The 22,825-nt window shown below is 34.3% G+C and overlaps 2 protein-coding genes across 2 annotated transcripts in view; one reads left to right on the forward strand and one right to left on the reverse strand.

Annotated features, from left to right (window-relative positions):
* Positions 1–1,656: 1,656 nt before the first annotated feature.
* Positions 1,657–22,825, reverse strand: part of LOC139499202 (uncharacterized) — a 28,833-nt gene continuing 7,664 nt past the window's right edge. The window contains exon 2 of the mRNA XM_071287880.1: positions 1,657–4,252. Within this exon, the coding sequence (XP_071143981.1) occupies positions 2,998–4,252 (1,255 nt within the window). The 3' untranslated portion in view covers positions 1,657–2,997. The remainder of the gene's footprint in view (positions 4,253–22,825) is intronic.
* Positions 5,152–11,168, forward strand: LOC139499201 (uncharacterized). The gene is made up of 3 exons (XM_071287879.1): positions 5,152–5,490; positions 6,155–6,283; positions 7,908–11,168. Exon 3 carries the CDS (start codon positions 7,929–7,931, stop codon positions 10,083–10,085), a length of 2,157 nt encoding a protein of 718 aa, XP_071143980.1. The 5' UTR covers positions 5,152–5,490; positions 6,155–6,283; positions 7,908–7,928; the 3' UTR covers positions 10,086–11,168.

Below are 22,825 nucleotides of genomic sequence, written 5' to 3' on the forward strand. Positions count from 1 at the left end.
CTGCCATATCACTACTGGACGAAAAAACAACTGTCCATACCAGTAACAGTCATTGTACGACTGTTTTAGTCTGTAAAAGACCAGCAATGACTGTCAAATCTGTCATATTTCGTTGCAACAGTTTATTTATGTCTGTCCCAACTTTTCTACGGGTTGTGAAAGTCAAAAAATGCTACCATCAGTCATTTCAGAACTGTTGCAGTGGTTTACGGTGTTGTCACAGTCAAAATCTATTTATTACAGTCTTTCTAATAGTTGTGGCAGTTGCATAATGTCCGTCCCAACCTTTTCATAGTTGAGACAGTTAAAATTTGTTTGTGTCAACTATTCAGACGTTGATGCAGTCAAAAAATGTTTGTCACAACGTTTTTAGAGTTGGGACAGTCGTTAAATGTTTGTTACAACTTTCTAAGGGTTGGCACAGCCATTAAATGTTTATAACAACTTATAAAAAATTATAACAACTTATAAAAGGTTGACACAGTCGTTAAATGTTTAAAACAAACACTTCATAGGTTGATACAGTCGGTAAATGTTTTAATACAAATATTTTAGCGTAACGGTAGTCGGCCATCAGTGTAAAAAAATCACGTCGCACCCGGCTCTCAAGATTTGATTTTGTTGTGAAATAGTCTTTACTTATAATATTATCGTCTATTGTGCGATTGTAAACTTGTTTTGCTGTTTATTCATTTATTTTGCGATCGTTGTTTGTCTTTTGTCGTTTTCTATTTATTGCCGTAGCATTGTCCGTTCATTTTTGACAGTCATGTGCGTTTGACTTTAAATAATCCTTCTGATATCCTTACTTTTTATTTTATAATATCTGTTTTATAACATTTTCGTTCATAACTGGTTTTAAAAACCAGCAGCTTTTGTTTAAAATAGAGTTTTAATATTATTGCAGAAGAATAAGAAGATGACAATGAATTCATTCAAATTATAATTTACAAGTCTTTAAATTTATTTCAAGTACACCCTTGTACATTTTTCTATCGCGCAGAATAATTTGTACTTGAAATAAATTTAAAGATTATGACTCAGTTACCAATATTGTACAGCATAATAAAACAGCTTTAATTCGAATTTCACCAAGAAGGACATTTCCGATGATTAAAAAAATAATTAGCAAAATCTGTCAAGTTTCATTAAAAACGGAAAACAATTCTTCACCGTAAACGATTTACCCTCTTTAATTTTTTGTCGGCAAAAAACCTTTGACCTCAGGTCGGCAAACTATATTTTTACACAGGTAACTACAGATGTTAGACCACATGTTCAATAATCTTAGCTGGAAATTACAATCGGCGAGTAGAAATTATCAATATTTTATAGCATGTCTATCGAATAATCATGGATTCATAATTTTGAGGGGAAAATGTGCACATTTGTCGGCTTACCACAGGAGGTTGAAATCCTATCAATGAGGGTCTATAAATATGTCAACTCGACTATCACAGTAGAGCTCTTGGTCAAATTAGACACGCTATTTCTTTTTGGCCCTTTATGATGCTTTATGGATGTCACAGAGTCCATGTGATGAAATAATGAAATGTTTCGCTGAAACATTTACTCCCATTTCTCAAAGCCTTTTATTGTCTGAGAATAAATTTCTATGTTAAGACCAAAATAAAATCTTACTAAAAGCTTAAAATCTTTAAAAGGTTAATTTTTTATATAAAATGTGATTGATTATTGTGACATTAAAGTCGAATTCCTCTCTTCATAGCAACATTGGACTTATTTCTAGCTGGGTTCAAAGGACATGGTGTTGTTGCTGTGAAAAAGGAGGCTGTTTTTCCAGAATTCGATTTATTGGAGACAGTGCATTGCCCAAGAATTATAGCCGTATTTGCAGGCCCATACTGTGCTAAAGTTGGGTTTGTGTTGGCACCATTCCTTATTCCTCTTTGTTGGCCAAACAAGTTTTCCACTAAATCGGAATTAAGATACCCAGGGTTAATGCTATTACCATTCTTAAGCATAACTTGACAAAATGAAATAAATCCCATTATTGACGAATTAATGTCTTCTCGGGTTTCTCTGGTTATTAAATTTTTGGAGTCTACCATCATAACAGATTTTTTTACAGTCTCTTCCCACGAATTAAAAAAGTTAAGAATGTTCATTAGTTTTGCAAACTTTGGATTATCCATTGATGAAACTGTCTGATTCTGGGTACAAAATATTTCTACCAACTGGGAGGTATGTTCAAGTAGCTCTACAGTTGATGCCAACATCTGAGGCCTGGGTAAAGTTGCCTGATACGATTTCATGAGATAAAGCATGTCCTTGTTTAATACATGAATTGCCAATTGATTGCGCATTTTTGATGCAGGTGTCAGATATATATGTTCCTCTGTAAGCTTATGATGTATTGCAAAGCCATTTTGAAAATTGAATTTAAATGCTTCAATCCAGTGCTCCCATATTATTGGTTTATCATTAATAATGAGATATCTTCCAGCTTTTGTTTTGTGTTCCTGTTTACTAGACTCTGTATTATTTCTAATTTTTTTAATGACATGCATTATATCCTGAATAGCAAACATTTTGTGACTTTTACAAAAAACATCACGAAACACAAAATCATGTTCCCTGGGATTACATTTGTTAAATAACATATTTGTGAAAGTGCGATTGGTTGAGGCTCCATCAGCCATAACATAATCAATAGTAAAGCCATGATCATCCATTATATCAACACACTTCCAAAATGTTGTGTAAAGTTGATGTGCTGTTGCCGGATAAGATCCAAAATATGCAATAGGCCATCTGAAGCCAGTAAGTCCATGGAAAACAAACTGGAGAGCATGAGTGGCAAGCGCCACAGTTTTTTTTCCTTTACAAATTATATCAATATTATTGTTAGTGGTGTCCATATCAACAAAGCCAACAATATTCCAGGAATCACCAGATTTTGTGATAATTAGGTCATCCTGAATAGACATTTCGTCCATGTTTTCCAAATTCAGAAATTTTTTGTTTTTCCATTTCTTAAGTCATCCAAGTAATATTACCTTGGTTAAAACCAGGAGTTTGTTTTACAGAATTTTTATAGTACTGCAATAACCGTTTTGATGGCAATTCAAGAAATCCAGATTGTTTAAGGTCATTGTATGTTTGTGGAGACCTTATAAAAAGAGTTAGGCACAAACTAATTATTTTAGGGTCCCACCTTCTCTGATGAACATCTAAACCTTTTTTGCAGTTATTCAGCTGCGATATCAATAGAAGTACAAAATTTTCTGAGACATCCGTTTTTAAAACTAATTTCAAAATTTCTTCTAGATCATCATGATCCTTCTCTGAAAGTTGGATTGAATTTTTCACAGTTTCATCAGGAATAGAAATAGGTTGATTTTCATCGATTGGATTTTTCACAGTTTCATCGGGAATAGAAATAGCTTGATTTTCATTAATTTGAGTGGTTATAATTTTATTTTCAGGCAAAGGTTTCAAAGATTCTGGTTCAATACAATTCATACTATTTTTCATTTCTTTTAAAGCTGGTTTTTCATCGACACATTTTTTTTTAACGTTCAGTTGGGATAAATTTTCATTTTCATTAAGCCGTTTCTTGCTTTTATTCTTGGATTGTGTTTTAGAATATGAATCTACACATCTCATGCAGGTTACACTTTTTCCGATCCAGTTTAACATAATTTGACAGGATTTTGATTTCAGTGTTTCATAACTATTTTCAGGGTCAATCAACAAACAACAAGTTTCCTTATGAAATGCACTTGAATTGACTTCAGCATGAGTTTTTATCCCACTACAAAGTTTAAGGGAACATATAACATTAAGCATACCATCCACATTTGCCTGGTTTATCTGCAGTGGAAATCCACTTTTGAAATTTGTATTATTCAGTGTCAGCCATGTGTCATCTTTGCCAAATGTTACATCACAAAATTGTTGTTCATTATTAACCAGAGTTGGTAAAGGACATCTTATTTTATAATGATTTTCTTCCTCAAGAGCTGAACAATAAGCTGGAATAACTACAGGGCTGCTATTCTGAGGCCTCAATTTTAACTGTTCGTATACAATTTTTTTTTTGTAATCACTTTTAAAGAATTTATTGGTAGAACTGACACCAAAAATTCTTGGTATCAGCTTACCTACTAAGTCTTTACTAGGAGGTGCTTGTTTCTTCAATGAGTAGAATGCCAAGCAAGCTTCATATATGTCCAGCAATTTTGTCTCGCACTTCTCCTCCTCTACATTTACATAATTAACTGCCAACCTGCAATATAAAAAATAATGTAAGTGCTCATGTTAACATCTAGCAATATAACCCAAATAAAATATATGGTTTTAATTATGATATATTTTTACAGTATAAAAATAAGATGATGTGTTAATGTGGTATGAGTGCCAACCAGACAATACTATCAAAGACACAATGTAGTTTTATAAATTATATTTTCGCACTTATAGCTTACAATAGGACCTTAAGTAGAGCCATATAGCTTTCAGTAGGGCCTTCAACGTAGATCGGTATAGCTGAAAGTAGGGCCTTCAACATAGAGCCATGTATAGCTTTATGTAGGGCCTTTAACATAGAGCCATGTATAGCTTACAGTAGGGCCTTCAATGTAGAGCCATGTATAGCTTAATGTAGGGCCTATAACATAGAACCATGTATAGCTTAAAGTAGGGCCTTCAACATAGAGCCATGTATAGCTTAATGTAGGGCCTATAACATAGAGCCATGTATACAGTATAGCTTAAAGTAGGGCCTTAAATGTAGAGCCATATAGCTTACAGTATGGCCTTCAACTAAGAGCCATGGCTCAGACCAAACTGTTTACAGTATAAATGAACCCCAAATTTACCAGTGCAAAAATTAAAGATATAGCAAGAAAACCAACTGATAAAAAAAGCAAAACTAAGGACTATCACCAAAAAATCAAAAAAATCAACATGTTCAACAACCCTTTCCTTTTTATTTATATATAAGAGAAGTGGTGTAACAATATGACACACAAAAAAAATACAGACTAAGAATTAATTTTTAAAAGTATAGTCAAGTCTCGAGTTTATATATATTATAAGAATGATCAGATTAGATAAGCTTACATACAAATATTGACAACATGATGCTTTTTAATTAGCTCTAAGAATTGGTTTATATTTCCGAACTAATTGTAATATTTTCTTTATAGAAAAATTGTGCAATCGTTAAAATTAAATCTTAATGTGGCAGTTACTGCAACTACTGGAATGGCAAGTCTGCAGATTGGCCATGGTGCAACTACTTTGCACCATTGGGCCGGGATACTTGATGGTCGTCATACATATGAAAAGTTGGCAGAATTATTTGACAATGATGACCAGTTTTCTAATGCCAAGAAGAGAATTGAAGAAGCTGATACACTGATAATTGATGAAATATCAATGCTGTCATTAAAAGTGTTTGAAATGGTTGAATTTGTGTGCAGGCATGTCAAAAAGAATACCAAAATTTTTGGTGGTATATAGGTATTATTTGCTATTATAATGTGTTTGATAATGTGTATGAAATGACTGACAAAGGTACATCAGCTATGCACAAAGCAAACAATTATACATGTATATATTTTTTTAATTTTTCAGAATAAAGTAGCTAAATTAAGGACATTTAACTTTTTAAGAACATCAGCCAAACAATAGATACAAATATATACCACTATTTAGATGTTCAGCTCACTATGATTTTTCTTAATTGTCTTGTTCTATATGAGTTAAAGAATTATGGTCTTTCATGCATGATTTAAAATGGATTTGTGCAATTAAATTCATAATTATTTATATTAATATAAAAATTCTATCTGTGTCTTCATAACATAGAAACCAAATAATTACAAATGATAACATGTGATATGAGTGTCAATGAGATAACTCTATCCAAGTCACAATGTATAAAAAGTTCAACAATTATAGGTCAAAGTACAGCCTTCAACATGGAACATTAGTTCATATTGAATAGTAAGCTATAAAGGGCAGCAATTTAGGTTTATTATACTCCCACTTTAAAAAAGGGGGTGTACTTTTTTACAAATGTCTGTCCATCACTCAGTCCGTCCCATGAAATTTTTGTCGCATAAATTATTGATTTATATATCACCAAGATCATAGAAAATGTAATTCATGTTTTTTCCCACAGGTGATAGGATGTGGTGATTTTAAACAGTTGCCACCAGTACCAAATCGCCGATATGATGATCACGGTGCATACTGCTTTGAAAGTGATAAATTCAATTTGTCATTTCCTCATCACATCAATTTAATAGAGGTAAAATATGTTCAATTCATGCTAAAACCCTATCAAGTATATATACCGGTACACATTTTTGGATCAGATTTTTCTCCCTTTTATTCAGGTTATTGTGTATGCTATTTTAATTATGCCCCACCTACGATAGTAGAGGGGCATTATGTTTTCTGGTCTGTCTGTCCCATGACCGGTCAGGGTAGTTTTTGATGAAGTTGAAGTCCAATCAACTTGAAACTCAGTACACATGTTCCCTATGATATGATATTTCCATTTTAATGCCAAATTATAGTTCTTAACCCAATTTCAAGGTCCACTGAACATATGATAGTGCAAGAGGCACAAATTTGATACATTAGCATGACTGAGGACAAGACTCATAAAATATAGGGAGCAAACATTAATTGCTATGCCTGTTTATTCCTTGGTCATTGATTTCCTGATGATATCTTGAGTATCTATTACTTGATTGAAATAAATCTTGTACCCATGGAAAACTGTATATTTAAACAAGGAAAAAATTAGTATATTGTAAAAGCTTTTATTTGTCCTTCAAAGTAGTATATAATTAGGGCCCTGTCTAGTGGCAGGTCGACATATATATGAACAGTCTGTCCGTCTGTAACAAACTGTGTCTGCTCTATATCTTGAGAACCATTATCATTTCAAAATTTTGTAGGTCAAAGTTCTAGGTAAAAAACTTAGGTTTCAGTATAGAACCCCATGGCCATGGTCTATTGAAAAGATTGTGTCGGCTCTATATCTTAAAAAACATTATGATTTCAAAGTTCTTACTTGACATGTATATCAATTGACATCAGAGGGTGTGTCCTTTTATATGTAAAAAGATCAAAGTCAAAAGCTTAGTTAACAGTTGAGATTCAAATGTCATATGGTAAAGATAATGTCTTGTTATTTACAGCGGGGCCCACAGTGATGGCTTCTATCTCTTTGATGTCTATATAAAAAAAAAGATTTGGTGTAATTGCCAATGAGACAACTCTAAACAAGAGACCAAATTAAATGACAAAGAAATTAACGACTATAGGTCACCGTACCCCCTTCAACAATGAGCAAAGCCAATACCGCATAGTCAGCTTTAAAAGGCCCCGAAATAACAAATGTAAAACAATTCAAACAAGAAAACTAACGGCCAAATTAATGTATAAATAAAAGAACGAAAAACAAATATGTAACACAGCAACAAACGACAACCATTGAATTACAGGCTCCTGACTTGGGACAGGCACATACTTAAATAATGTGGCGGGGTTAAACATGTTAGCCAGATCCTAACCCTCCCCCTAACCTTGGACAGTGGTGTAACAGTACAACATATAGAAACGAACTATAAAAATCAGTTGAAAAAGGCTCAACTCATCAGATGGATAGAAATACATCTAACAAAAACAGAGTGGCTCAGCACTTAAACATCCCAACAACAGAATGACTATTAGTACTGATCTGAAAGTACTCGCAGTTACTGACAGCTAGTTCAAAGCCAAAAACGACTATTAAAAAAAATCATGCAAAATTTTAGTTAATTTAAAATCTTAGAAATTCAAACAATTTCTGAATTGGTAGCTGCTTCACACTTCTTGTAAAACATTAGCCACTTAAAGTATTTGATTCACTTTTTTTTCAGGTTGTCAGGCAGCATGAGGTTATGCTCATTAAAGCAGTAAACCAGCTTTGTGATGGAATGCCAGATGAACAAACTGTTTCTTTCCTAAAACAACTGGATCGTCCATTGAATGTACCAAATCATGAAGTCACAAAATTATTTGGAACCAATTTTGATGCTCAGTTTATTAATCATGAAATGTTGGAAGAAATAGATGAAGACTTGGTGGTTTACAAGGCTGAAGATGAAGGGAATGTACGTATTTTGAGAGACTGTGTGGCTCCCAAAAGCCTACTGTTGAAGAAAGGTGCCAAAGTCATTTTAGTCAAAAATATTACTCAGGGACTTTGTAATGGCATGCAGGGAGTTGTACACCATGTGGCAAAGGATATTCTTCCTATTATCAACTTTAATGGAAAGTTAGTTACTCTTGAAAGAGCTTCCTTTGATGTTTTTGATCTGAAACAACAGAAGAATTTGGCTAGCAGGAAACAGTTTCCTGTAATATTGGCATTTGCACTTACTGTACATAGAGCACAAGGACAGACACTGCAAAATGTGGAAGTTGATTCTTTTTCATTTTTTGCTCCAGGACAGATGGGTGTTGCAGTTGGGCGTGCAGTCAGCATTGACGGTTTAAGGCTGGTTAATTATAACAGTTCAGCTGCTAATAAGAAACATCCAGATATTGTTTATGAATTTTATGACAGAGTTTTTAATGATTTTTTAGATGATTTATCCTGTTGTAAGGATACATTTGTTATGCCATCTGTCGAATGTCCCCCGCCAGATGACCCAACTGATCAGGATCCAGATGATACTTATATTTGTATGGACATGGATGAACTGCCAGTTTTAGCTTCACCATGGGATATTTTTGAATTTCAAACAGAAAATAAATCTGCGCCATTTATGTCGGATATATCTCCTGATTTCTTCGTATCATTACCTTTGAAAGACCATGTGAATTATCTATATTATAATGTTGATGCCATTGTTAGTGCGAAATTGGATAATTCTGATAATTGGATTAATGCATACACCAAGTTGAATGAATTTGTGTTATCTGATAAACATATATTGTCTATTCAGAAACTATTTAAAGTGAACAATATAAATAAATATCAGAATAAATTGTCCACCAAAATAGTATTTTGGTTAATGAATAAAGAAATAGAAAAAAAAGCTAAAGCTGTAACTGCTAAACAGATAACTGACATTGAGGCTGAAACAAGCATAGAGGAAGAATTGTCCTCAGCAGGAAAAAGCAAAATTAGGTATTTGACTGGAGCCTGTGTCCAAAAAATTACTAAACGTTTAAAAGAGTCTGTATTAAGAAAAATGGGTCAGAGCACCAAAAAAAGCAAGCTGGCTATGAGGATGGACTATAAAAAACAGTGTTTGCTGAAGCAGTTTCGCATTAGTGAATTAGATGTTGCTGACAATGATGAAAGTATGGTTGAAATTGATTTTAAGCAAGGACCATCGAGGGGTTTAACAATACCAAATGACAGTGTATTTAACTTTTTCCTGTCTTTACATAGTGTATTACAACATAAATTAAGTCTGAAACAAATGCATTTATATTTGGAAGACTTGCATAACCATTGTAGGAATGCTGTTGATAATGATGATGTACTAATTGGCAAATGGATTTCATTATTTGATATTCAGGATGATGGTAAAATTGAAGATGAACTATTTTTAACACTTATTATGGAATTATATCGGGATGTAACTGAACATTTTATTAGAATTTCTTTTGTTGATTCTTTAAAATATTTCAAAAGAACCATTCCAAGGAAAAAAAACCAGGCATTAAGGACAAAAATACAAGCCTTGGGCGATAGGCAAACCCCTTCTTCTTCGAAGGTTGTTAGTCCTAAAAGGAAGAATAAATGTAGTAAAGATGATGAACACTTATCTCTTTCAAAAAAGAAAAACTTGGCACATGAATGGTCTGAAAGTGAAATATATATTTGTTCCTTATGTATGTTGGAATGCGATTGGGAACCAGCAGAAATGCAATTTGAAAGTATTGCATGTGACAAATGCAACTGCTGGTTCCATTACAAATGTGTAAATATCAAAGGAACAGAGAAATTTTTGAAGAAAGACCAGAATAATTGGTTCTGTCCTAATTGCAGCAGAAAAGGTAAAGGAAAGGGAAAAGGTCGTGGTAGAGGAAAATCCACTTGATTAATCTAGACTTTAATTTAAAAAAAATATAATATGATGTCAATTTTCATATACATACATATATATGGAAAATTTATCAATTCAGTGAAATGCTTCATTATTTCATCACAAATCAAATGGAACATTGCATAGAAAATTATTCAATTCAGTGAAATGTTTGGTTATTTCATCACAAATCAAATGGAACATTGCAGCAAGATATGTTTTGAGTCAATCGCACGTTTACAGAACCATTCATGTGCCAAAAGAAATCGCAATCAGTGAAATGTTTGGTTATTTCATCACAGCAAAAGTCAGCCATGTATGCATTTAACTTTCAGCAAGATGTTTGGTTATTTCATCACAGCAAAAGTCATCCATGTATGCATTTAACTGTTTCAGCAAGACATTTAGTTATTTCATCACAGCAAAAGTCATCCATGTATGCATTTAACTGTTTCAGCAAGACATTTAGTTATTTCATCACAGCAAGAGTCATCTATGTATGCATTAAACTGTTTCAGCAAAACGTTTGGTTATTTCATCACAGCAAAAGTCATCCATGTATGCATTAAACTGTTTCAGCAAAACGTTTGGTTATTTCATCACAGCAAAAGTCATCCATGTATGCATTAAACTGTTTCAGCAAGACGTTTGGTTATTTCATCACAGCAAAAGTCATCTGCGTATGCATTAAACTGTTTCAGCGAAACATTTGGTTATTTCATCACAGCAAAAGTCATCCATGTATGCGTTAAACTGTTTCAGCAAAATGTTTGGTTATTTCATCACAGCAAAAGTCATCCATGTATGCGTTAAACTGTTTCAGCAAAACGTTTGGTTATTTCATCACAGCAAAAGTCATCCATGTATGCGTTAAACTGTTTCAGCAAAACGTTTGGTTATTTCATCACAGCAAAAGTCATCCATGTATGCTTAAACTGTTTCAGCAAAACGTTTGGTTATTTCATCACAGCAAAAGTCATCCATGTATGCGTTAAACTGTTTCAGCAAAACGTTTGGTTATTTCATCACAGCAAAAGTCATCCGTGTATGCATTAAACTGTTTCAGCAAAACGTTTGGTTATTTCATCACAGCAAAAGTCATCCATGTATGCGTTGAACTGTTTTAGCAAGACGTTTGGTTATTTCATCACAGCAAAACTGGGACATGTTTTTTTGAGAAACGAGGCTTGGAAGAAGACGGTCGCACTGAAATTGCTCCTGACTTAGAGGAAAATTTTACCAAATTAACATTGTTTTAATCTATCCTCACCTGTATATATATTCATTGGAGTATTTTAACAAAGTAATATTGACTTTTTTAAATAGTAACACAGTGCAACAAGCCGTTGTACATATTATTTTCAAAGCATACCTTCCTTCCCGGGTCGGCCATATTTGATTTTTTTTGGCGCCCTATTCAAACATGTAAATATCTGTCACCCTGGTGTATGTGACCCTTCACTGATATTTTAAACATAAAGAGGTATTAGCTGTACATATATATAAAAGACTTTTACTGTTTATGACCATTTGAACTTTCCATTCATAAATTATTTATGTCAGAGAAAAAACTTTTGGACTTTTTGCAAAAACCGAGGCGCCCGCTGGTAGGGACGAAACGCTTCACGCCTGTTATTTTATCGGACAGCAAAGGATTACGCCTGGCTAGTCAGGTAGTTCATCCGTTTGATAAGAACATTTTATGGTGGTGTGCAAGTGACAGAACAATTCAACAAGGTTATGACTGGCTAATAAAAAACATCGAAGATAAGATTAAGCTTCACGGAAATCTGCACATATACGTATGGCTAGGCACATGTAACACAACCACAAGAGATAAAAATAGATATATCTCCTTAAAATCTCAAGAAGCAGATGCTGCCCAAAACATCATCACTTTATTGCAAAACTTTGACTCCATTACAGAAAATCATCCTAACTGCAGGCTAACATTATTAGAAATTCCCATCTACTCAATTTATGAATGCAACAAGGCAGCCAACCATCCTAACCCTGAAATTTTTAAAGAACAGGATATTCAATTACAGAAACAAATAGAACAAATTAATGAAAGTATAACATACATAAATAAGAATTCTGATTGCCACTCGCCTCACTTCAGCCATCACCTTTATACCAGGAAGCAAGTCAAAAGGGGGAAAAATAAACCTTCAAAGAAATTTTACAACTTTAAATTATATGCTGACGGGGTACACCCAAAACCGCATCTGGCAAAAGTCTGGCTTATTGAAATAGCAGAACATATACAAAAGGACTGCTGGTTCTGACTCTACTTGAAATATAAAAGTTTATGTATGCACTCAGAAGGCATGGAATGTCCAAGCCACGCTGGTGCTGCATGAAGTAAAATTAGTGCAAGAGATCGATATCTGAATTCAAAAACTTTATTTTTTATGTACGTATTCAGAAGGCATGGAATGTCCAAGCCACGCTGTTGCTGCATGAAAGAAAATTAACGGAAGAGATCGATAGCTGAATTCAAAAACTTAATTTAATTTTTTATGTACATACTCAGAAGGCATGGAATGTCCAAGCCACGCTGTTGCTGCATAAGTACGCATTAAGAATTCGAACCGTTGTACTATTATTTCTGAATCATATTATAAACAATAACAATGGAAATAGCTAGAAGAAAAAGCGATAGACTACGCACAAAAAAGGTTCTTTTTACACCCAAAAGATCATTGGCAAACAAAAGTATAAAAGCTCAAGACCATCATGTCACTTATACTCTAAACAAGCCAAAGGCAATTGCCAAGAAAATGGAAGCGGCCGAAAGAACATACTCTGTAACTCCACAATTCACAAAAGGAAATTTAGTACTAGTTTTTTCTGCTGCGGCGTATGAAGAATTTAAATATATAACTATAAGCACTCTACAGACACAGGATACAAACATCAAATCCGTTGAAACAAAAGATACTAACGGGTCTGTAATCTCTGAGTCGTACACTATCTATGTAAACAATGAAAAACTTTTCGTATTGAATTTTTACAACTCAACATCAAAAGTCCTGTTGAATGGCAAGCAAGAACATGTACTAACATTCACAAAATCCTATTTGATGAACATACTAGAATTACTAGATAGAAATGCAAATTTTACTTCAATTAATTCCATGATACGACAAAGCTGTAAACAATATCTTGACATGGAAAATATGAAATCACAAAAGGCTGTATCTAAACACAAAACAAGCATAGATAGTTCTTCAATACAATCAAAAGAAGGCCGACTAACTCCGCAACAGGAAGAATTAGGCAATAAGGAACAGATATCTTCTAACATGGCAATAAACCCATGTATCACAAACTCTACTCTGCCAACCTGTCCAATATGCAATAAAATGTGTACTAACAATTGTAAAGCTGTGGGTTGTGACACTTGCGACCAATGGTTTCATTACGAATGTGAGAATTTAAGTGCGGTAGATATTAAGATTATTGAAGAAATTGGGGATGACAATTATATCTGTAGAACTTGTAAGATTCAGTTAAATGCCTTGATCGATAAGTCAGACAATGAGTCTCAAAGCAATCTTGATTCACCAACCAATGTGAGGCCAGCAAACTATAATGTATCAAGCCCACAAAACACACTGTTGCAAATTATATCACCAACAACAACAGAAAATTGTAAAAGGAACAATGACAATGGCAGCTCTGCTATGCAGCATCCCAAAATCATGGTGCCCGGCATGAGTAAAACTCCAACAATTCAGAACTCTGGAAATAATGTAAATTACGCCAAACCTAAAAGATTACAACTACAGGCAACCAAAAAACATGGTACAAATACAACAAATACAGACAACGTTGGCATAACCAATGGGCAACACATAGGGAATGATAGACCTATCCACCAAAACAATTCCAATAGTTCGCCAAATATAAACAATGCTCTATACCAAACCGAAATTAATCAATTGAAATGTGAATTGGAGGCCAAAGACAAAATTATTAAATCTAAAGAAAACAAAATCTGCAAACTGGACTCAGAAATTACAACGCTCAAAAAGCAAATAGCCACAAACAGGTCATTTACCATCAATTTAGAACAAGAAAAAAAGGACGTAGAACACTCTCTGGTAATAGCAAGAAAGAGAATTGAACAACTTGAAGGTATTAACGGAAAATCCCATGAATCAAGTCACACAAATCCAACAAACGTAACATCTGACTCAAACTCCACAATGAATGAAATGAAAATATGGTTTTTGGAGCAAAAAGTGCGTCAAATAGAGCTAGACATGCATAAACATGACACGAAAATAATGTACATGAATGAAAAAATTCACAACACTAATAATACCAGAAAGGAAGAAAATCACCACGCTCCAAAGGAAGCCAGAAAACGTACTTTTCAATCAAACAGTACCCAAAACCACACAAACAATTTACCAGATGATGCAACAGATCTATATACCAGACTGGACGACCTGATAGTCAACATGCGAGGTGACGAAACTGACTTTATTAATGATGATGGGGCCAATAGCTTCAATGAAAATGAAATAAATCAGGACCATTTTTTAGAAACTCCCATTCCAAGGAAGGTACGGCTAAAGGAAGCAGAACAAATTCAACCCCAACTCGGAAACTTCAAAAACAAACACATTCGATCACAGACTTGCAATTGGAAGAGATCAAACAAGCAGAGATATCAGAATCACAGAAAACCAGCAAAGGAAACAACATCATCCAACAAACAAACGTGCAGTCAGCAGCCGAACAGATATCAGCAAATAACACCACAGCATCAGATCCAGCCCCACCCGCATGTCCAACCAATACCACAACAACACTGGATACATCATCCATCAGCAATCCAGTCACATCCTCATCACCAGATGCAACATCAATTCCAACTGCAAAATCCGTACGTCAATCCAACAAATGCACCATATCACTTCTAACTTTTAACGTAGAAGGATATAGATCCAACAAACTATATCTTGAAAAAATAAGCAATAGAGCAGATATAATCTTTGTGCAAGAACATTGGCTTTATAAGCATGAAAAACATATAATTGGCACAGAATTTTTGGACTTTCAATGTCATGTTAAGTCTTTTGACGAGGATAAGATGATTGAACCAAGGGAACGGACAAGAGGACATGGGGGGGTGGCTATATGCGTACGCAAGAAATTTGACCAGTTCTCTGAATTACTCCCAGATGGTGGAAACAGAATTATCGCTATAAAATTAAAGTACGAAAAGCCATTAATACTTATCTGCGCTTACATGCCAACAAGAGGCAGCAATACACAGGATGACTATCAAGCCATACTGGATGAAATAGCAGAAATTATGGAAAAATATAGTGCTACCGCTGACATTATTTTGGGTGGAGATATGAATGCTTCACTTCACAGAAAGGATGGGATTTCCAGAGATAAAACATTCAAAAATTTTCTAGAGGAGCAAAAACTATTCATTCCAAATCAATGTCGTAGGCAAAATACATTTTATCATTATAATGGGAGGGATGAATCTCAAATAGATTATATCATACAGAGTAAAGAAATTATCTCTATGTACACAACATTTATGAGAGAACCAGAAAACACCTCAACTCATGACCCAGTACTGGTGTTACTCCAGGGTGCAATACCAATACAGGATACTCAAAATATAAGAAAACAGACTAAACGAATCATCTGGAAGAAAATAGATAAACAAAAATATGCAAAGGACGTAGAAGATGACTTAAAATTATTTAGCTCAGATATCACCTGTGAAAATGCTGCAGAGAAAATACAACAACTCTGTACCATACTAAATAAAAACGCAGAAAAGCAATTTAAACAACCCGTCAAAAAGCGTAAAAAGAGAAAAATATGTTGGAGCCCGGACATAGCCGCAGCAGCAAAAAGAAGCAAAGAGTGCTATGGAAAATGGAAGTCATTAGGAAAGCAAAAAGATCCTACTCAGAGTGCATATATTGAACTAAAAATTAGTAAGAAGGTACTCAGAAGTACACAGCGTAAATCGGCTGCACAAAAGCGAAATGAAAAATACGAACGAATTATGGAACTAAACGAAAATGATAGTGAAGGTTTTTATCAGCTTATTCGTAAACAAAGAGACCCTGGGAATACCTGTGCATCAGCATTCATCTTTAAGGAAGAAATAATCAACACAGACCCTGAAATAAGAGAAGCCTGGGCGGACTACTTTTACGATCTAGCTACACCATCTGAAAATCCAAACTTTGACCCAATCTTTAAAAACCATGTAGAACAAGATGTACAAAACCTACATAAATATTTTTTAGAAGAAAATCAACACAATATAGAACATGTATCAACTGACGTTGTGGAAAAAACAATTTTATCTTTTAAAAATGGGAAATCACCAGATGAACTAAATATATCCGCTGAACATCTTAAATATGGTGGATCTTCATTAATATCTATTTTAGCTTTTATTATACACTTCTTGTTTAAACATGTACATATACCAGCACTTATCAAAAGTGGAATAGTGTGCCCGGTTTTTAAGAGTGGTGGAAAGCCAAAGGATGACCCAAACTCATATAGAAAAATAACAATTACAAGTTCAGTGGGCAAAGTTGTGGAGAAGATACACTTATCTAGAAATGAAAATAAAATATTAGAAAGACAAAGTAGTCTACAAAAAGGATTCACAAAGGGTGAAAGTCCATGTATTGCGGCACTTATCATTACGGAACTAATAATGGAGGCAAAGAAAAGGAAATCAAGCCTTTACATTGCTCTGATGGATGCCAGAAAAGCCTTCGATATACTATGGCATTTAGGACTCCTAAGAGAAATGCACAAAACAGGACTTGAGGGAAACAACTGGCTATTTTTTGAAAATTGGTATACAGAATTGACATCAAAAGTTAAATGGAAAGGAGAACTCTCCCATCAAATCATAGAACAACAAGGAGTACGACAAGGAGGAATATGGTCCCCGTCAGCATATAAAATATTCGTCAACTCCCTACTAACAACATTTGAAGAAAACCAAATCGGAGCCACCATTGGCTCAATATACTGTGGTATTCCAACTGTTGCTGATGATGTCACATTAATTACAACCGACCCATATGAACTTCAGACCATGCTGGATATCCAATCGAGTTTTGCAAACAAGAACAGATACGAAATAAGTGAACAAAAGTCTGTGGTACTTACCTTTAACAATTCTTCAGAATGTAATTGGCATTTAAATGGCAAACTTATGGCTACCCCAACGTCATCAACACATCTAGGAATTGAGAGGGACAATACCTCAAATACAGGCACAAAACTTGTCGTAAAAAAACGGATAATTACAGCAAGGAGAACAGTATATGCACTGATGGGTGCAGGTCTTCACGGACTTAACGGAGTAAACCCAAAAGCTGCAATTCATCTGATTCAAACATACGTTCTACCTCGATTGTTATATGGTCTCGATGTCATCACACTTACTACTGAAGACATGAAAAACCTCTCCACTTATTTTCGAAAACTCTTGCGACAAATTCAACACCTGCCAGACAGAACTGCAAACGTAGCTTCACATCTTCTTCTTGGACGGATTACCATTGAATCAGAAATACATAAACGAATACTGAAAACCTTTGGAAATATCATAAGAAATGAAAACTCAATTGAAAGAAAATTAGCTATCAGACAGCTAGCAACAAAATCTCTACAATCTGGTAGCTGGTTTACAAAAACTGTTGAAATTGCCAATATATATGACCTACCATCGCCATATGATATTATAGATAACCCACCCGCGAAACAACTTTGGAAAAACCTGGTAAATAAAACCGTCAATGATCACTGTATAAAACAAATGATAAGTGAAGCAAAATCGAAATCTACTCTGTCTCGCCTAAATTATGAAAATGTCAAAGAAGGGAAAATACATAACATATGGAAAAGCTGTGGCACAAATCCATATGCCATCACATCTGCCTCCTTAAAAGCAAAGTTAGCAACAGGGACAATATACCTGCAATATCATCGAGCTAAATTTAGCAATGGACATGTGTCGCCTATTTGCCAGTTATGTGCAGAGGAAGAAGAAGATATACTTCACTTCATATTAAAGTGCTCTAAGCTACAATATATAAGAGATGATTTTCTGCATATGATAGGCGAGGTATTGACAGAAAACCTAGAGGATCAGGATCTTATCCAAGAATTAATAACCAATGACGAACATTTGTGTCAGCTAGTTATCGACTGCTCAAAATTTAGATTTTTAAATGAGAATGCACAGAATAGAATAGAAACATTATCGAGAGGTCTGTGTCATAAATTATTCCAGCGACGGGCAATATTAATTGAACAGTGATTAAAAGCGTGTAATACCGAGCTGAAAAGAAGGGTCATACCAAAAGATAGAACATTTTGTTGTATATAGTGTATTTACATTTTACCGTTTTTAATATGAAAGAAGCAACTTTTATATTTGAATGGTGGATGACTTTTTATGCATACCAGAATAGTGTAAATATTGGTGATAGGGTCACATCCCCCAGAGGAGATAAATTAATATCTCTTTTATAGTTTTAAAGGTTTTATATATCTTTTAAACATAATCTTGAGGATTTTAACCGCGAGTGATATTACACCGATTCTAGGATTGGTGGTTCTCCTGACATAGGAGGGAGTTGCAGTACAGGTAACAGGTAACAGGTAACAGGTAACAGGTATGCATTAATCTGGTTCAGCAAGACGTTTGGTTATTTCATCACAGCAAAACGGGGACATGTATGCATTAATCTGGTTCAGCAAGACGTTTGGTTGTTTCATCACAGTAAAACTGGGACATGTATGCATTAATCTGGTTCAGCAAGATGTTTGGTTATTTCCTCACAGCAAAACTGGGACATGTATACATTAATCTGGTTCAGCAAGACATTTGGTTATTTCATCACAGCAAAACTGGGACATGTATACATTTATCTGGTTCAGCAAGACGTTTGGTTATTTCATCACAGCAAAATGGGGTCATGTATGCATTAATCTGGTTCAGTAAGACGTTTGGTTATTTCATCACAGCAAAAGTGGGACATGTATTCATTAATCTGGTTCAGCAAGACATTTGGCTATTTCATCACAGCAAAAGTAGGACATCTATGCATTTGCCAATATACTTAGGAGTAAGTCATCTGTTTCAGCAAGACATTTAGTTATTTCATCACAGCAAAAGTAGGACATCTATGCATTTGCCAATATACTTAGGAGTAAGTCGTCTGTTTCAGCAAGACATTTAGTTATTTCATCACAGCAAAAGTAGGACATCTATGCATTTGCCAATATACTTAGGAGTGTGTCATCTGTTTCAGCAACACATTTAGTTATTTCATCACAGCAAAAGTAGGACATTTATGCATTTGCCAATATACTTAGGAGTAAGTCATCTGTTTCAGCAAGACATTTAGTTCTTTCATTACAGGAAAAGTAGGATATCCATTTGCCACTTGGTATATTCAGCGAAATGTTTGGTTATTTCATCACAAGAACACTGGGACGAACCTTTGCCACTGGAACATTCATTTCAGCAAAATGTTTGGTTATTTCATCACAAGAAACTGGGACGAACCTTTGCCACTGGAACATTCAATTCAGCAAAATGTTTGGTTATTTCATCACGAAAAAAATGGGACAAGCCTTTTCAACTTGGTACATTCAATTCAGCAAAATGTTTGGTTATTTCATCACGAAAAAAATGGGACAAGCCTTTTCAACTTGGTACATTCAATTCAGCAAATTGTTTCGTTATTTCATCACAAGAAAACTGGGACAAGCCTTTTCAACTTGGTACATTCAATTCAGCAAAATGTTTGGTTATTTCATCACAAAAAACTGGGACAGGCCTATGCACTTGATCATTTAATTCAGCAAAATGTTTGGTTATTTCATCACGAGAAAACTGGGACAAGCTTTTCACCTTGGTACATTCAATTCAGCAAAATGTTTGGTTATTTCATCACAAAAAACTGGGACAGGCCTATGCACTTGATCATTTTATTCAGCAAAATGTTTGGTTATTTCATCACAAGAATCTGGGACATGCAGTTGCCACATTCTGGGACAAGGAAAAAGGAAGTTAGTAGAAAGGTATGTTTTATTAAGCCACATAATTTTGTTATTTGAGGTTAATTTCAACTTCTTTTTGAGATTTCCCCACTAATAATAGAACCTGATGTATAACCAAAGAAAACATGAATATAAAAAAAAGAAGTTGTGTGATTGCCAATGATACAAATCTTCACAAGAGACCAAATGACACAGAAGTTAAACAACTACAGGTCACTGTACTGCCTTCAACAATGAGTAAAGCCCATACTGCAGAATAAGCTATAAAAGGCACTAAAATGACAAATGTAAAACAATTCAACCCAGAAAACAAGGCCTAATTAATGTAAAAAAAATGAACGAAAAAACAAATATGGACACAACAACAAGCCACAACCAGGGTTGGGGGGGGGGGGGGTGATGTGGAGAAGAGAATATATTAGGTTGAATTCATGATTATTAAGTTTTGCAGTCTGCCTGTTAATATTTTGAATATGAAACATTATTAATTTCACAATTTATATGTAACTATTACAGGAGGATATAAAATAGTTTCATCACAAGAAAACTGGGACATGACATTGCCACATAAAATTCAGCAAAATGTTTGGTTATTTCATCACAAGAAAAGCGGGACATGCCATTGCCACATAAAATTCAGCAAAATGTTTGGATATTTCATCACAAGAAAACTGGGACATGTATGCCATTGCAACCATGTTAAATTCAGCAAAATGTTTGGTTATTTCATCACAAGAAAACTGGGACATGCCATTGCCACATTAAATTCATCAAAATGTTTGGATATTTCATCACAAGAAAACTGGAACTTGCCATTGTCACATTAAGTTCATCAAAATGTTTGGATATTTCATCACAAAAAAAAATAGGACTTGCCACTGCCACATCAAGTTCAGCAAAATGTTTGGATATTTCATCACAAGAAAACTGGGACTTGCCACTGCCACATCAAGTTCAGCAAAATGTTTGGATATTTCATCACAAGAAAACTGGGACTTGCCATTGCCACATCAAGTTCAGCAAAATGTTTGGATATTTCATCACAAGAAAACTGGGACTTGCCACTGCCACATTAAGTTCAGCAAAATGTTTGGATATTTCATCACAAGAAAACTGGGACTTGCCATTGCCACATTAAGTTCATCAAAATGTTTGGATATTTCATCACAAGAAAACTGGGACTTGCCATTGCCACATTAAGTTCAGCAAAATGTTTGGATATTTCATCACAAGAAAACTGGGACTTGCAGTTGCCACATTTTTGGACATTACAGATTAAAATGAGTGATGAGAGGAAGGTATGTTAAGCCATATTTTTTTTTATTTGATTCTTTATTACACAATATCAATCAAAACCAAGCAGTAAATTATAGTTCTATAAAATCAAATCAAAGGTTTGAGGTCATTTTCAACTTCTTTTGGGGATTTTTTTCTTTTATATTTGTTGATAGAACTTGATTTTATACCATGAATACCAAAGACAACATGAATATAAAAAAGATGATGTGGTGTGATTGCTAATGAGACAACTCTTCACAAGAGACCAAATGACACAGAAATTACCAAATATAGGTCACCGTATAGCCTTCAACAATGAGCAAATCCCATTTTCTTAAGATTATACCATAGCAAACTATGATATTATTTAGTTATACCATGGTTTATTTTTAGCAATTGTTCTATTTAAAAGCGACCTTGACCACAATTATACCATAGTTTTATGATGTCACAACAATTTGAATTCTTTTTGAAATATCTTTTTGGCTCTGAAAAGAGCCTTTTCAGCAAAAGCTGTAAACTCATCATCAGCTTTAATCTTCTGATTCCCCGTTGACAAGATTCTATTTCTTCTGACATGTGTCCTTGCTGCTCTCCCTCATTAAAATTTATTTAAATCGATTCTTGTCCATCATCAGCTTTCACATCTTTGTGTCGTTTCGTCCATGCAATTCATCCTGAATCTCCATTGCAACAAAATTATAGCTGGACAAAAACCATCTTTAAACATTCATTCTTAAAATTGTCCATGTAATGTTATTTTTACGTTTGCAGCAATTCGTGAAAGTCCTTGTAATTGTCATTGTCAAGGATTGGATCTTTTCCTATATACAGGTAAATCTAAATCTTCACATATTTGAGTCAGGCTAATGTCTCCTTCTCCATCATTATGTCATCCCAGACTTTTTTATTTTTTTTATTTTTTTGGGTCCGAATTCAGTATGCCTGAAGTTAGAATATTAAAATTTAAATATAACGTATACATAAATCCGGACATCCTGGCATTTCAATTTTTCAGGTGGTGATGCCAATAGGAATCCTCTAGATTTTTCCTCTATTTGAAGGTAATGACTGAATATTTTTATTGCTGATTATTTTTTAACCGATGGATATAGTATGAAAAAAATCAAAATGGAGATATTATATAGTGTCTTTAACAACATTAAAAGAGTAAAATTGTGATATTTAACTGGTGTCGATACATATCAATTAAATTCATTTGCATTGAAGTCTATGAAAAGTCTAGAGGATTCCTATTAGTTTCATCTCTCAACATTGTTTACATAACTAAAATGCCCGAGCAAAAATGCTAATCATTGATTGGTCAGTTATAAGTTGTGATGTCACTGCAAATTTATGTATGTATAAAAAAGAGGATGTGGTGT

Source organism: Mytilus edulis, chromosome 12 (genome assembly GCF_963676685.1).
Source record: "Mytilus edulis chromosome 12, xbMytEdul2.2, whole genome shotgun sequence".
In the NCBI taxonomy this organism is placed as follows: domain Eukaryota; kingdom Metazoa; phylum Mollusca; class Bivalvia; order Mytilida; family Mytilidae; genus Mytilus; species Mytilus edulis.

Excerpts from the sequence above, each read along its gene's own strand:
- LOC139499201 (XM_071287879.1), top strand. The coding sequence starts at position 7,929 with ATGCTCATTAAAGCAGTAAACCAGCTTTGTGATGGAATGCCAGATGAA.